This window comes from Gorilla gorilla, chromosome 9, assembly GCF_029281585.2.
Source record: "Gorilla gorilla gorilla isolate KB3781 chromosome 9, NHGRI_mGorGor1-v2.1_pri, whole genome shotgun sequence".
Taxonomy (NCBI): Eukaryota; Metazoa; Chordata; class Mammalia; order Primates; family Hominidae; genus Gorilla; species Gorilla gorilla.
In genome coordinates this window covers 16,229,098-16,246,521 of record NC_073233.2, presented here as the reverse complement: position 1 = coordinate 16,246,521, position 17,424 = coordinate 16,229,098, and the positions used below count along the sequence as shown (strand labels likewise).

General features: G+C 39.9%; 1 protein-coding gene across 6 annotated transcripts in view; it reads left to right on the top strand.

The window, feature by feature from the left end:
- Positions 1–17,424, top strand: part of SBF2 (SET binding factor 2) — a 531,976-nt gene that overhangs the window by 447,911 nt on the left and 66,641 nt on the right. For all 6 annotated transcript variants that reach the window (XM_063710649.1, XM_063710648.1, XM_063710650.1 and 3 more), the window contains 7 exons: positions 4,573–4,743; positions 6,246–6,508; positions 9,257–9,429; positions 10,212–10,285; positions 12,737–12,932; positions 15,872–15,999; positions 17,215–17,390. In XM_063710649.1, the coding sequence (XP_063566719.1) occupies positions 4,573–4,743; positions 6,246–6,508; positions 9,257–9,429; positions 10,212–10,285; positions 12,737–12,932; positions 15,872–15,999; positions 17,215–17,390 (1,181 nt within the window). The remainder of the gene's footprint in view (positions 1–4,572; positions 4,744–6,245; positions 6,509–9,256; positions 9,430–10,211; positions 10,286–12,736; positions 12,933–15,871; positions 16,000–17,214; positions 17,391–17,424) is intronic.

The following is a 17,424-nucleotide window of genomic DNA, read 5'->3' as shown; positions in this document are numbered from 1 at the left end:
GCTCCTCACTTTCCAGACTGGGCAGCCAGGCAGAGGGGCTCCTCACTTTCCAGACTGGGCAGCCAGGCAGAGGGGCTCCTCACATCCCGGACGATGGGCGGCCAGGCGGAGACGCTCCTCACTTCCCAGACGGGGCGGCAGCCGGGCAGAGGCTGCAATCTCGGCACTTTGGGAGGCCAAGGCAGGCGGCTGGGAGGTGGTTGTAGCGGGCCGAGATCACGCCACTGCACTCCAGCCTGGGCACCATTGAGCACTGAGTTAACCAGACTCTGTCTGCAATCCCGGCACCTCGGGAGGCCGAGGCTGGCAGATCACTCGCGGTTAGGAGCTGGAGACCAGCCCGGCCAACGCAGCGAAACCCCGTCTCCACCAAAAAAATATGAAAACCAGTCAGGCGGGGCGGCGCGCGCCTGCAATCGCAGGCACTCGGCAGGCTGAGGCAGGAGAATCAGGCAGGGAGGTTGCAGTGAGCTGAGATGGCAGCAGTACCGTCCAGCTTCGGCTCGGCATCAGAGGGAGACCGTGGAAAGAGGGTAGGGGTAGGGGTAGGGGTAGGGGTAGGGGTAGGGGTAGGGGTAGGGGTAGGGGGCGCAAAGTTCCATTTTTGCAATTTGTAGATCAAGCCATGATGGAGTCTAGGCAGAATAAAGTAATACTGCCCTCTGCTGGTCCTGAGAACGCCCATCAGTGGAATGGCCCTGCCCATCCTCACTGAGGGACACTGCTCCCTGCTTGTGGTTGACCAGATAAAGCAAGGAACCACAAAGAAAGAAGGCAAATTGCATGTCTAGAAAAAGAATAATATTTTAAGTATTTGGGGGTTAATGATTTCTAACACACATATCAGGAGATCATTTTATCTGCAGGCACTTATTTTCTCTGTTTACTAAGACTACTGCCACTATCACAGATGCCATAGCCATTTGTGTCTGTCTTGCCACCAAGTGTTTGTACTATAGTCACTTCACCCTGCTGTAATGCTCACCTAGTAAACAGGCTGTGGGTTCTGACCCTTTGGGCCACTGTCACTCTGTCTTGCACCGTTTTTCTTCCTTGGAACATATATAGTCCCACTTTTGCTCAAACTATTTAGATTAGTTTTTGCATATTCAACTTTTAGTTTGTGCATAAACATGAAGATACAGGTTGAGTATATCTAATTCAAAAATTTGGGCCACACTTGGTGGCCTAATCCTATCCCAGCACTTTGGAAGGCTGAGGTGGGGGGATTGCTTGAGGCCAGGAGTTCAAGACCAGCCTGGGCAACATAGTGAAAACCTGTTTCAAGAAACATTTTTTTTTTTTTTTTGATCTCGCTCTGTTGCCTAGGCTGGAGTACAGTGGCGCGATCTCAGCTCACTGCAACCTCCACCTCCCAGATTCAAGCAACTCTCCTGCCTCAGTCTCCCAAGTAGCTGGGATTACAGGTGCCTGCCACCACACCCAGCTAATTTTTGTATTTTTAGTAGAGACGGGGTTTCACCATATTGGCCAGGCTGGTCTTGAATTCCCAACCTTCAGTGATCTGCCTGTCTCAGCCTCCCAAAATGCTTGGATTACAGGCGTGAGCCACTGTGCCTGGCCTCAAAAAACATTTTTTAAAATTAACCAGGCATGGCAGTACATGCATGTAGTCCTAGCTACTCAGGAGGTTAAGGCGGGAGAATCCCTTAAGCCCAGGAGTTCTAGGCTGCAATGATCTATGATTGTCATCAGCCTGGGTGACAGTGTGAGACCCTGTCTCCAAAAAGAAAAAAGAAAATTCAAAATGCTCCAAAATTCTAAACTTGTAGTGGGCTGGCATGATACTCAGAAGAAATGTTCATTGGAGCATTTCAGATGTCAGATTTTCAGATTTAGAATGCTCAACCAGTAAATATGATGCAGATATTCCAAAATCAGAAACACTTCTGGTCCCAAGTATTTCAGATAAGGGACATTCAACCTGTAATGTCAACTCAAATGTGCCAAGGAAAGCAAATATACACCATCAGTGTGAAAAATACTGAAGAAAGGTGGGGCTTCATTACACCCTCAGATTCCTGTACATCTCTGTTAAGTTTTAATAAAAGATGTTTAATTAATAACTTTTTTGGCATGCTGATTATCCTAAAAGTACTTTTTGAGAATCTGATAAGGATTTGTTAAAAGCTCAGTTTTTTGGAGCTTATCTATATGAATATAATTTCAAGACTTCAACATTTTTAGAGTTGCCATTGATTATGTTATGCTGCATTTGTAAGAAATGGTACTGCCCTGAGTATACTCATGGTAAAGGCAGTTGAGAATTACAGTTTTATCTCATTTGAATTTAGTGCCTTTAAAATCTCTTTCAGGCTGGTCATGGTGGCTCACATCTATAATCCTAGCACTCTGGGAGGCCAAGGCAGGTGGATCACTCGAGCCCAGGAATTCAAGACCAGCCTGGGAAATATGATGAAACCCCATCTCTACAAAAACCCCATCTCATCTCACTGCAACCTCCACCTCCCAGGTTCAAATTTTTCTACAAAAAAAACTACAAAAATTGCTGGGTGTGGTGGAGCACACCTGTAGTCCCAGCTACTACAGCTACTAGGGAGGCTGAGGTGGGAGGATCTTTTGAGCCTGGGAGGTTGAGGCTGCAGTAAGCCATGATCATGCCACTGCACTCCAGCCTGGGTAACAAAGCCAGACCTTGTCTCAAAAAAAAAAAAAAAAAAAACTGTTTCAAAATAGGCTTGTGTACTGCTACTGAAACAATTGTTGGTCCTTACAGTAAAGGACTAAAAAATGAAGGAGGAAAAAGTGTGTAATCCATGTCCCAAGTGTCTTCATGCAGAATATAGAAGGAGCTTGTGATTCAGTGTGTGTGGCTTCTGCTTACGCACGCACAAAACCACACACATTTTGTTCATGATTTCCCATAGGTAGACAGTAACTGTTTCTTAAATGAGCAGATAGGCATAATGAAATCCAACAATGATCCCTGTGCACCCTCAAAGAACTCCTGATTTTTGCTTCATAGCCACAACTTACAGCCACTTAATAGGGAGAACTGAGGTTATAGCCAGTTACCTCAGCAGCAGTAACACAGTCCTATCTTGAAAGGGTCTTACAAGATGGCATGTAGTACACAGAGACTCTTTAAGGCAAAATCACAACCACCCAGCTTCTAACTACACAGGTACTACATTTCGTGGTATGCAGCTCTAGACCAAAAAGGAGATTAGCATGTATTGAGCATGTAATTTTTGCCAGATGTCTTATATATCTGGTATACGTCCCTAAGAAATGAACCAACTTTTGTTGCGTAACTGTTATATAACCTTAGTAATCATCTTCAGTGTCCAGCATTTCAGGAGAAGAGACTCAGCTTATTAAATTGCTTCGAAAGAAAACTTATCAGAAACTTTAGTTCTACTCACAGAAAACAGATGAACTCAATTCCAAAGAATAAAATGGGCCAAAAAATGTTTATTGAAAATGGTACCTACTCTTTCTTGGAAAATTATGAATTTTTAAAAATTTGAAACATCCTTAACCTTTAGAGGTGGCACAAGTAGTTTTGGAAAGATGACTCAAGTCACTAACTGAAATTTGGCAATGTAAATTATCTTTAAAATTTAAAATGCAATGTTATACAAGTTTTTTTCAGAGGTTCCAAGGTAGAATATTACTTTGGGAAACAAAATCATAAAGTGAGGGGAAAACAGAAGTGCTAATTGGCAGTTAATTTGGCATTTCATTTATTTTGATTTACTTTCAGTTCTTTTGAAAGACAATTTGGTGTTATAAAAAGAGCAGGGGTTTTGGAACTAAACAAACTTAAATATATATGAAGTGCCTTCTAAATGCCTGCAGAGTTCATTTTCCTTCCCTCTGTTGTTAATCACCTCTTAAGTTTACTCTTACGCTGAAACCCAGCAGGAAGTCCCTGAAAGGAAGGAGGTTTGGTTTGTGTTTATCTTTCCCTGCACAAATTTGGTTACCAGAAAATGCCCTTGAAGCCCAGGGCAGTCTTCTAGAGAGTATGTGAGCCAGGCAACAGCTTTGGTGGGGAGGTAATGGGCTAGAATGAGCAGTAGGAAAAGTGCAGTTCTCCTGAGTCACTAATTCATGCTATATCCTCATTCTGTGTGTAAGGCCAAGCTGTAGGTTCACTCATATTTCAGTTGTTGTCTCTTTAAAAAGAGTACCCTAAAGCCAAGTAGAAGAAATGTTAAATTATCTGGAGTTTTATGTTTACGTCGTGATGGATTTTATTATATGCCCTAATTGTAATAATATTCACTAAACCTACAGTGCCTCCTTTTCCTGTATTTTCTAATTGATATAATAACAGCTTTGATTTTTAGCTGTTACCAAAATACCCATTTTGATAAAGTGACTGAGACTCTCAAGGATCCAACAGCAAGCCCACAGTTGCCAGTTAAAAAGGAGTAAGTTGCTGATTGCTAAGCCTGTACTACCATACGATATTCTTTAGAGAAATCCTTTGATCACATCTATGATTAACTGTGGCCCCTGTGACCTTATGAACTGTTATAATTCTGCCAGCCCCATGGTGATGTATTTTGTGTGTTCTCACAGAAACTTGCCCCTGGAGTCAGCCAGTTTGCTTACACGTGTGTACAAGACCACCCCATTTGGACAAATCAGCAATTTTGGGAGACAACCTTTTACAATGCAGTGCAGGAACAGGTTCGCTCCCTTTATCTCTCAGCCAAGGAAGACAATCATGCCCCGCATCTGAAGCAAAAGGTAAGAGAGAAGAAAAGAACTCTAATTGTGTGGGATTAGGATTCTGGCTTTAAGGAAAGCAGATGTTCCCAGGGCAAAAAAAACTCTAGCTACTTCCTGCCAGGGTATTTGGGTTTTATTTAGGGAGCCCTGTGATATCTTTCTTCTGTTGATTTCAGACATTATGTTTTTCCATAATAACTTCTTAATACAGTTCTTCAGCACTAGGATTGTTTTAATATACTTTAATAAATAAGAATTTCCTGGAAATGACTACAGGAACTTGAATAGAAAGAACAAACCTAAAATAACAGGCATACTTCTCTATGCAACTAACTTCCCTGGAGGAATGTCAAATTAAAGTTAATTAACTCCAAAATAAATGTAAAATTTGGTAGTTGTATTAAAAAAATGCCAGTAATAAATCTAGGTCTTCTTCTAGGAATATTCTACATGTTTCTCTATGTTTTATCAGCATAAAATATTTTTATGAAAAATATCAAAAAAATTTAAAAATCAAGAAAATTGTTTTTAATTTGAAAGAGTAGTTTTAAATACTCTGAAAGTTTAAAACATCATTTACTAGCTCTCTGGTTTGGGGCAAGTCATGTTACTTCACTGTGCCTTATATCTTCACTGGTAAAATGGATATGATTATTATGAGATTTTAGTGTCTCATATATAAAGTGCATTGAAGAGTACATGGTATGCAGTAATAATAAGTGTTAGAAACTATCATCCTCATGAATTGAACTTAAAGCAGCCTTAAAGGCTGATTATCATTATACTCCAGAAATTTACTGGGCTTCGGGGGTGCTTTTGATCATTTTTTAAGCAGATGTAATGTTAATATTGACACATCTCGAAAGCATTCATAGAGCAAACACATGTCACTGCTTCTTTGTCAGCCATTCTAAAGAAGTCTATCCCGGAGCCAGCCCTAGGTTAGGTACAAGTGAGACCATAGACATACCAGCTCTTCACAAGCTATAAGGTGCTTTGCTGCTGCTTCCTGAGGTTTGTCACATAGTTCCACTCAAGGCCTGTTGGATCTGGGAAAGAAGACTAGGTTTTGTTTTGTGGTTGTTATGTTTTGTTTATGTTTTCATTTTTCCTGATTTAAGCATTTAATAGAATAGTTATTTAAAACATCTATGTTAGGCCGGGCGCGGTGGCTCACGCCTGTAATCCCAGCACTTTGGGAGGCCGAGGCGGGCTGATCACAAGGTCAGGAGATCGAGACCATCCTGGCTAACATGGTGAAACCCCGTCTCTACTAAAAATACAAAAAATTAGCTGGGCGTGGTGGCAGGCGACTGTAGTCCCAGCTACTCGGGAGGCTGAGGCAGGAGAATGGCGTGAACCTGGGAGGCAGAGCTTGCAGTGAGCCAAGATCGCGCCACTGCACTCCAGCCTGGGTGACAGAGCGAGACTCCGTCTCAAAAGAAAAAAAAAACAACTATGTTTTTTAAGCTCACCTGAAGTGATGGTTCTCTTTTGGGTTGTGTTGCTTTATTTTTTAGGATAAGCTTCCTGATGACCATTATCAGGAGAAGACAGCAATGGACCTGGCAGCTGAGCAACTACGCCTTTGGCCTACCCTGAGCAAGTCAACTCAGCAAGAGCTAGTGCAACATGAGGAAAGCACTGTCTTTAGTCAGGCCATTCACTTTGCAAACCTCATGGTGAACCTGCTAGTTCCACTCGACACAAGTAAAAACAAGCTCCTAAGAACATCAGCGCCAGGTGACTGGGAGAGCGGAAGCAACAGCATTGTCACAAACAGGTACCAAAATGTGAACACACAGACCCGCCTCCTGCTCTTCTTGGGGCCAGTCTTGGCTTGACAGATAATATTTTAAACATTTTGAGCAAATACTGCTGTACATATTTCAAAAGTTAACCATTTTTCCTCACCTTTGGTCTTGCTCAGCTTTTCTCTCTAAAAGATTCACTTCATCCTACTATTCTTAACCACTTCCCACACTTTCTTCTTTTTTATGACCTAATTTTTCCAAATGTCTCACCCATTACTGATCCAGCCCTTCAGTTACTGTCTGCCAAAGCAATTTACAGAAATCATTCCAAAGAAATTAGTGAGCACCTTCTTGCAAAAGTGGCTGTTTGTTTCTCAGCCCTCCTTTTCCTCAACCTTGTAGTCATACCCTCAACCATGCCTTCCTCTCTACCCTCCAGTGACTTCTCATACCACTGAAACTAAAACCCAGTGTTTACCATGGCCTGCAAGGCCTAACGGAATCCGTCCTCTGGCTACTGCTCTGACCCCCTATTTCCTATCACTCTTCTGTCAACCAAACTGGTCTCCCTGCTCATGCTAATCCTCAGACACTCCAAGCATATTCCTGCCTCACATCCTTTGTACTGGTATTTTCATTCTGGAATATTCTCACCTAAACAGGCCAAGAATCACTTCCTCACTTTATTTAGGTCTCTGCTCAAATGTTACTTGCCTCAAGAAGCCCTTCTGACTTCTGCATCTTAATAATACCTCTCCCTCTCCTACTTTGCATTGTTTTTCTTTCATGTCATTTTTTACAACCTGATTTATTTTCATGTTTGCTTGTTATGTTTCCTTTGTCAGTTTTGTTCATTGCTGTATTCCTAGTGTCTTTGCATATAGTACTCAATAAATATTTGGTTGAACAAATGATTAAATGAGTGAATAAATGAACTTATCAACCCAACAGTAGTGAAATTCTATCCTTCTTAGAGCTTCAGTGATGGGTGCCGCAACATCCTGGTAGTTCGAGCTCGCATAAATTCTTCTCCTCATGCTCCTTCAGGCAGCTCCTCTTCTCTTCCCATTCTCAATTCCTCTTCCAAGCTCTTCTTACTCTATGGAAGACTCATCCACAAGCCTAAATCTCTGGCCTAAACCTTTTAATCTTGTTATCCTAGGTACTTCATTTTTGTCAGGAACACCTCAGAGTTTCTGGTCTTCCAGGCTAGACAACTTGGAATCAGCATTTCACACCGTACAGTCAACTGCACAGATCTCTTACCCCCACCCGTGTAGAGTTTCTTGTTCATCCTCTGGTTATTTAATGGGAACAACATAGTCTGGCCTTTATCACTTCAAGCCCTAATTATAACAGTCTCTTAGTTGTTTCATTTTTTATTCTTCTTTCTACTGCCAAAAGGATCTTCCTGAAATGATGCTTTCCCATTCCTTCACTACTCATAATTCCACAAGACTCTGTTTCAATACAGGACCTATCTGTTTAATTTGTAAGATATTCCTTAGCTGTCACAGCTTTATCTCCATTCTCCATTGCCAGTGACGTTCATCTTCATTATAACAAGCAATAACTATATTTTACATTTCTTTTAAAGTTTTGGGCCAGGCATGGGGCTGACTACCTTATAATCCCAGCACTTTGGGAGGCCGAAGCGGGAGGATTGCTTGAGGCCAGGAATTCAAGACCAGCCTGGGCAACATAGTGAGACCCTATCTCTACAAAAAATAAAAATTAGTCAGGTGTGGTAGCACACACCTGTAGTCCTAGTCACTTGAGAGGCTGAGGCTGGAGAATCACTGCTGCAGGAGGATTTCTCTAGCCCAGGAGTTTGAGGTTACAGCTAGCATCGCTGCACTCTCGCCTGGGTGACAGAGTGAGACCCTGTCTCTAAAATAAATAAATAAATATAAACAAATAATAATCATTATGGATGACAGTGCTCTCTCAAAGTCTACATATTGATGGCCATAGTCTCTGCTTAGCTTTACTTTAACAATCTCTAACACTGATTCAGCTAATGTGGTTGGCTTTGCAGAAAAGAGAAGTTAATAGGAACAGACAAATGAGTCTTTTCCCAGAGTCTGATGGGTTGAACAGTAAGAGCTGAATAAGCAAGAAGGGCAGAGATTGAGCTTTCACATCTGTTCCATTTCAAATTTGTTCCCTTCTCTTGCATGATTTTATCATCTACAGAAGAATGCTGGCTTCAAAGTGGCCAAATGGGTTGCAGTTAACTCAGAGAGTGATAAATCCTGGCAAGAGAAGGGACAGTTTGGTCCTTACATGTGGAAGAGTACGCTTGTTGCTGAGAAAAATTCTCTTACTTTGCCTACCAGGGAACATGTTCCTCAGTTGCCAAGTAGCCAAAGATAGCCATATTACTTGTTCTCTATGTAATAATTAACTTGGGAGGACAGGTTGCTTTAGAAGGCCCAGGTAGTCCATAATAAATGAAAGAATCCTCTTTTGCTTTATTTTCTGTGGTTCCTGCATTCCTTTTGGGAGAGTGACAAAAGGTATTCCTTACAGAAACAAATCTGGGTCCAAATTTCCTTACAGAAACTTACTGCCTGACAGTAGTTTCCAAATGTAGACTAGTAGAACATTGTGTTTTATCACCATCACTTACCAAGGAGCCATGGAGTTAAGTGAGCCTTCTACTTGAGTAGACATCACTTTGATCATGTTTCTGTCGCTATGTAAATTGACTACTATATAGTAGTCATTTGTTGCATTTAAGTACTGACCATGATTTCTTTCCTTGACTGTCTTAGTATTGCAGGAAGTGTAGCTGAGAGCTATGATACAGAGAGTGGGTTTGAAGATTCAGAGAATAATGACATTGCCAATTCTGTTGTGCGGTTCATTACCCGATTTATTGACAAAGTTTGTACAGAGAGTGGAGTTACTCAGGATCACATCAAGAGCCTTCATTGCATGATACCAGGTAATCACTCTGCAGATATTAGAGAATCAGAATGTTGGAGATTATTGAGTTTCAGCATAAAACCTGGCAATACATGTCTTCCATTATAGTTCAGCCATGCTATTTATTTTCTGATTAGTTTTTAAAATGTTTTTAAATTGTTGTAAAATACGTATATAACATAAAATAATCTAAGTGTACAATTCAGTGGCATTAATTACATCTACAATGTTGTGCAGCCATCACTATTATCTATTTCTAAAACTTTTTTATTACCCCAAACACTCTACCCATTAAGCAGTAACTCCTGTTTCCCCTGGTAACTTCTAATGTATTTTCTGTGTCTATAAAGTTGCCTGTTCTAGATATTTCACATAAGTGGACTTAGATAATATTTGTACTTTTGGGTTTGGTTTATTTCATTTAGTATAATGTTTTCAAGGTTCATACGTGTTGTGGCATGTATCAGAATTTCATTCCTTTTTATGGCTAACTTTCCATGGTATAGCTGTCCCACATTTTATCCATTCATCTGTTGATGGACATATGAGTTGCTTCTCCCTCCCTTTTAGCTATTATAAATAATAATACATGAATATCCACATATAAGTATCTGTTTGAGTCCTTTCATTTCTTTTGGGTATATATGTAGAAGTGGAATTGCTGGGTCGTAATGGTAATTCTCTTTAACTTTTTTGAGGAACCAGTAAACTGTAATTAACTTTTAATTCTAAAATATCCAGAATTTGTTTTTATCCTGCTTGTCTGTGTTCTTTCATTTTGAATACTCTGACTCATCCTAGGAATTGTAGCTATGCACATTGAGACCCTAGAAGCAGTACATCGAGAAAGCAGAAGACTTCCGCCTATTCAGAAGGTAATTCCAGACTACATGCTTTCAGGGTATAGCCTCTCTTCTTAAAAACAAACAATAGACTGCTATGTGCCAGGAAAGGATGTTCACCTAACCTTTGACAGACACTAACTCCAGTTTTAATGATATGTTAAACTGTCAGAGAAGTGTGTCATATAGAACCTTATAAAAAGGATACTGAAATAGGAACAGAATCTTTTCTTAGATTCAACAAAGGAGCAATAATAACCTCTCATTGAGTCTACTTTTATAGGCAGGGCATAAATTAGGAACATTTCTAACCTCTAAGCCCAACCCAAGATTTTATACTGTGCCTATTTTCTCCCCCTCCCCCACCACAAAAAAGGATTTAAGGCAATTATCATAAAAAACCCAGGTTTCTGAATCTGACTATACATCCCAAACAGCTGGAAAGTCTATTAAAAATTCAGAGTCCTGGACCCAACCCCAGCCTCCTGAATTGGAGTACCCCAGAACATGTCTGGGAATCTGTATTTTAACAAGGCTCTCAGATGATTACTTTGTAGTCTGGCGCCAGTAGACTATGGTTCAGGACCCTCTTGCCTATATAACAGAACTTTATAATAGAACAAAAACAAATTGAGGCCAGGAGCCATGGCTCACGCCTATAATCCCAACACTTTGGCAGTCCGAGGCAGGCAGATGACTTGAGCCCAGGAGTTTGAGACCAGCGCCTGGGCAACATGATGAAACCCCATCTCTACAAAAAATAATTTAAAAGTTAGCCAGCCGTGGTGGTGTTATCTGTAGTCCCAGATACTCAGGAGGCTGAGGTGGGAGGATCACTTGAGGCCAAGAGGTTGAGGCTGCAGTGAGCTGAGATCATGTCATTGCACTCCAGCCTGGGTGACAGAGCAAGACCCAGTCTCATAAATAAATAAATAAATAAATAGGTAAATTCATTCATTTAGTCAAAGGAGTGAGCAGAAGGCAGATAGGTAGGAATATAATTCTATCAGAAACCTGAGACACAGCGATTATTATACTTTGGCTTTACATTTAGCTCTAAACTCACTAGAGCCAACAGAAATAATAGTGCTGATTAGTTTTTATTGCTTAGTAAAAAATAAACATATTAGACCTTCAGGAGAGATTTTTTTTTCCTAGCCCTAAACTCTTCAGAGGAATGTATTATATGGTTACTGAGTCAGAATTTCCTGAGTTGTGTAAATGTTCATTACGTGGCCAAGGACAGGTATAGTTAAAAGCTCGTCCATATTTTTTGTTTTTTTGAAAAACAAAATAATGTGCAAATAATTTCAAAAGTAATAATGTTCTTTGTATAAATTTGAGCATAAAAGAAATACACATTGTAGAAAGTGAAAGTCCCCTGCAGTCCTCCCTATACTACCTCCACCTCCACCCTTAACTGTGATACCATTGCCTTCAACAGTTTGGTTCACAGTCTTACAATTCCTATTCTTTTTCCAAAAATGGGATTATAATGTACATACTGGTTTCTAACTTGCTTTTTTAACTAATCTATGTATTCTGGGTTTTGTTTTGTTTTGTTTTGTTTTTGTGATGGAGTCTTGCTCTGTTGCCCAGGCTGGAGTGCAGTGGCACCATCTCGGCTTACTGCAACCTCCCCCTCCCAGGTTCAAGCGATTCTCCTGCCTCTGCCTTCTGAGTAGCTGAGATTACAGGCGCCTGCCACCATGCCCAGCTAATTTTTATGTTTTTAGTAGAGGCAGGGTTTCACTATGTTGGCCAGGCTGGTCTCGAACTCCTGACCTCAGGTGATCCACCTGCCTCAGCCTCCCAAAGTGCTGGGATTACAGGCATGAGCCACTGCACCCGGCCTTCTGGATATTTTTCCATGTTAACACATATAGATCTATGTCATTTTTTAAAGGTTACAAAATGTTTCATTGAATGAATATTTCAGATATTTGAGTTATTTCTCAATGACTTTACTTTTACACAATTCTGCAAAGAATCCTCTCACATTTGGGTATATAAACTTCATTTCTGCCTCTTACCAAATCAGGTTTCTCATGTGACTATCTGGGAAGTCTGGCTTAAGTTTTTTAGGTCTGTAACTGAAAAGATAACCATGGTCTAAGTATTAGAAACTCCACAAAAGTTGTGTTTAAAATACTTTTCTATGGTGGCTCATGCCTGTAATCCTAGCACTTTGGGAGGCTGGGGCAGGTGGATTGCTTGAGGCCAGGAGTTTGAGACCAGCCTGGGCAATGTAGCAAGATCCCATCTGTAAAAAAAAATTTAAAAATAAGCCAGGCATAGTGGTGCATGCCTGTAGTCTCGGCTACTCAGGAGGCTGAGGACAGAGGATCTTTTGAGCCCAGGAGTTTGATGCTGCAGTGAACTATGATTGCACTACTGTATTCTAGGCTGGGCAACAGAGCAAGACCCTGTCTCCAAAAATCAATCAATTCGTCAATCAATCAATCAATCTTTTTCTGTTGTAAGCCCAAGATTCTTAGACCTGCTCTGCTGCCAGGAGAAGAAATTGTCTGTGAGGGTCTTCGAGTCTTGCTGGATCCTGATGGAAGAGAAGAAGCTACTGGAGGTCTTCTTGGAGGCCCTCAGCTCCTGCCAGCAGAAGGAGCCTTGTTCCTCACCACATACAGAATTCTCTTCAGAGGAACACCCCATGATCAGTTAGGTATGACTCGATATGCCATCAGAACATGGGTATCTGTGTGGTACATGAGGTCTCGATCCCATCTGTGCACAGTGATTTGCAGATCATTTTAAATCCAAAGTCAGCTTTTTGCCACACAGGTATTTTGGTGAAATATTTTAGTCTGACAGAGCTAATGATAATTTGGGTCATAGTTTTTTACTTGAAGAACAAAGTGTTATCTTCTAAACAATAAATCAAGGGTTCATTTGCTGAAATGATCATAATTTCATTTCATGAGGCAGAGTATTATACCCTAGAGATATTCACTCTAACTGCTGAATATATCCCTTGCTGGTTTGTCCGTGCTTTCTGAGTCCTACAGTTAACTGTAAAACTAAGGTCTTGCAGATACTTGAACCTTTTTGTGGAAGGATATGCTGACTATCACAAGGTTGTCCAGCACCAACTAATCCCACTTCCCTCTTATTCCATTCCAATTAACCCCACTTCCCTTTTAGCAGACAACTTCTGTTCTACTTGCCAAACTCCTATAACTTCTGTTTCTATTTTCTACTGTTCAGTACAGCCTTCTATATTGGAAAGGAATAGCATGCCCTACCAGAAGTAATCTACATTATCTTCTTAAATTCAGTATAGTCTATATGTAAAATGCTCTTGTTGATAGGAAAAGCACATAATTAAGACTTTGGGCAAAACAACAGGACTCCAAGTCAAAGCTCAGTGACTTAAATCACTTAACCTTTCTGGACTTTATTTTCCTGTTTTATAAAATTGGGAGATTGGGCTTTCATTGGTGATAATTCAGTGGTTCTTAATGTTGGCTGTATATTTGAATTATCTGGGAATCTTTAAAAAAAAATACCAGTTTCTGGGCCCAACCCTCAAACAATTGAATTAGAATCTGAAGCAGTAGAAATAGGGAGACCCAGGCATCTGTGTATTTCTTTAGCCCCACAAGTGATTGTGATTGAGAACCACTGGGCTAAATGGTCACGAAAGTGCCTTTCTCCTTTGAAATTATGTATGCAGTAGCATTTGATGAGTATGCACTATGTGCTACTCATTTGTTGGACAAGTGAATTCAGATATATAAAATGTATTCTCTTTTAGATCTTAACAGTTGCATTATTCCTAGGTTGAATAGAATCAAGATGGCTTAGTGCATCAGTCATAAAAGACTGCTTACCATATAATGCGCAACAAGTTCATAAAATTAAATAAGGAAAGATGAATTTGTAAGAATAGTTCTGCTTATTTTGAAAAAGTGAAAAGGAGAAAAAAGTGTCTTAGCCCGCTCCTTCATACTGCTATACACAAATTGTATTTGAAAGTAAACGTATTTTTAAAAGAAACTATGCAGTACTTACAATTTTTTATAGTAGGACTTTTGTGAGGTTAATGGCCATAAACACACATTCTGGACACGTAAACGTGATACTTATGTGGTCATTTAAATTGCTGTAATTTATTTATTTTAAAGTTACGCTTAGTGTGAAATCTCATATTCTCTGCCTTTTCCTTGCTTATGTGGTCATTTAAATTGCTGTAATTTATTTTAAAGTATGCTTAGTGTGAAATCTCATATTCTCTGCCTTTTCCTTTCAAATTTTGAATCAATATCACTTAGGAAAATTATTTTTGTCAAAGAAAATCTTTTTATTTCCTTTTAAATTTCTAATTTAAAATTTATCCTTTGATGACACATAGAAATATTATAATTTTACATGTTATATAAATGTAGGTGTTAAATACATCCTAGAACTTAAATCCTATGTACATCCTGACTTTGCTTAGCCTCTGGATATGAGCTTGATGTAAAAAGATAGTCAGAATTTTTCTAGATTACAGATTGATAGATCCAGGGAATTAGGATTCTGATTATAATAAATGAAGAAATGTATGAGCTGTTAAATAAGATGAACCTAGTTCACATCTCCCCACCCCCTCCGCACCCTGGCTTACTAGCTGGGAGGCCTTGTTCATTGCCACTCCTGTTATGTTCTTCTACCACTGCCTAAAATGCTCTTCCTTTCCCTTCTGCAAATCCAGATTCTACACTTCCTTTAAAGCTCCATCTTCTCTCTCACTTCTCCCAAAAATCATTTCTATCCAGCTAGCATGCAGAGATCCTTCTCTGAAATATTTAAATCCCTGTAGACTGTTCCCTCAAACGTAGGAGCTAACCACATATTATTATATTCTGCATGTGACTCTCCTCCCACGGGAAATTGGAAGCTCTTCAAGGGAGGTCTTGAGTGTGCTACTTTTTTTCTAGACTCTCATCTTCATAACCTCAGGTACTTGATAAATAATTATTTATATTTTCCCATGTTTGCTTTAATAAACTCCTAAAAATCTTGCGCTTAAGTCCAGGCTTGTTTTCCAAAGGCACATATATATACTATAACATCTTTTACATATTTGGAAACAAACTTTAAAAACCTATTCTCTTTTGCTTTATCCTTACATTAAATATCTTGGATGTCTTTTCAATACTTGAGGAGTATTTTTTTTTTTTTTTTATAAAACCTCCCTTCCTATAAAATTGACTTAAACCAGGTGATCTTATGTGGCACACAGTAGGTTGGGGAGATAGAAAGAATGAAGGCAGTCAGGCTGTGACAGTTTCTTCACTCGAGGAAAGGACTCTGTCTCAGGAGTGGCAAGTCACTTGTCTCTAACTTCTCAGATTTCCAAGAATTCCAGTTCTTGCCTCATTCCTTCTAGTCAAGGATCCCTTCTACTGCCTCCTGTGCTGGTTGTGTGAAATGTAAGTCACTTGCCACTCCGGAGACATAATCCTTTTCTGGAGTGAAGGGCACTTTCTTTCACTGCATCCCTGGGCAGTGTCCTCTTCAAATACATTTCTCTAGCAGAGACTGATGAAGTGAGCAGTAGACACTCTAAAAGTGAGCTATAAAGTGTTGTTGCTGAAGCTGTGTCCTGTCTATTTACAGTGGGTGAGCAGACAGTTGTGCGGAGCTTTCCCATTGCCTCCATCACCAAGGAGAAGAAGATTACAATGCAGAACCAGCTACAGCAGAACATGCAAGAAGGACTGCAGATCACATCAGCATCTTTTCAGGTATTAAAAAAGGAAGCCATTGTTTTACTATTCGAAAATTTTCAAAAGTCAAATGATATTATGGCCATTTTGTGTGGTTATGTGCTCAGAAGTTAAGAGGATGAGAATGGGGAAGATCATAGGGTCTGAGAGGGTAGTCATCAGCTGAGTAAACTCATGAATAGTCTTGGATTTAATCCCTGGAGCCCCTTAGCCAACTCAGAGTACCAGCAGATACTCAATAATGAGTGATCTTAGAAACTTAGACAAGTACGATTGGTTCTTATTCTCTGCCAAGTTATACCTCAATACCTGTTTGATGAAGCCTTTAGATAAAAAGCAATTATCTTGTCATCTGTTTTGAAGGAAATGCCCTGTGGCTGTTCTATGGAAAGGTAAACAGTATAGCTAGGGCTAAAGTTCTATTGGTACTAGTTGCATACCCCTGATAAAGCAAGAGGTTTTCCAGGGGTTTATGACTGTATCAGAACTTTGTAGAATTACTGCAATAATTCAATAATTATTGAATAATGCAAACCAGACCCTGGAAAAAGTGACCTTTTCTTAGTTTTTCCTGTTTTTAAATTCTCAGTTTGCAATATTTTGCTTGTCTTATTCTTCATCACTTCTCAGATTTCTAAGAATGCCAGTTCTTGCCTCTTTCCTTCTAGTCAAGGATCTCTCCTATTGGCTTCTATGCTAATTGTGTGAAATGTAAGGCTGCTGATCTTTAGGCTCCAGACCTTCTCTCATCACCTGAAAGCATTGGCTGCCTAAGGATTTCCTCACTGTTCCGACTACCAAAGAACTCCACACTCAAATATTGCCTAGCTGTACTGATTAGGATTCTAGTCAAACGGATTTTTTTTCTTCCTACATTTGTTGTATCTGGGTAGGAAGAGACCTTATTAGGCCAAATTCTCTATCTGGAACCAACCAGTTGAGAAATGAGAAGGGCGTGTTTGCTATACAATTCCCTATCCCATTGTAGAAGAAATAATCTTAAAGAAACTGACTTGAAGATACATGATTTTCCTTGCCAACTAGCCATTTATGGCAAGTAAACCTTTTTGAGCCTTTTTTTATTTTTAAAAATTTAAAAATTGTATTGCATGTTATCCAAAGTCCCTTCGACCTCCAGTCTTGCCATTTTGTGTTATTATATTCTGTTGTTTGGAGGAAAGTTGCCAGGAAATCCTTAATGCTTCTTTTGTGTTTAATCTCTTTTGCTTCTAGTTGATTAAGGTAGCATTTGATGAAGAAGTCAGTCCAGAAGTAGTAGAGATCTTTAAGAAACAGCTGATGAAGTTCCGTTATCCTCAATCCATTTTCAGTACCTTTGCTTTTGCTGCTGGACAAACTACCCCACAAATAATTTTACCAAAACAGAAGGAAAAGAACACTTCTTTTCGGTAAGAAGAAAGACAAGTCTGTTAATTTCAGCCC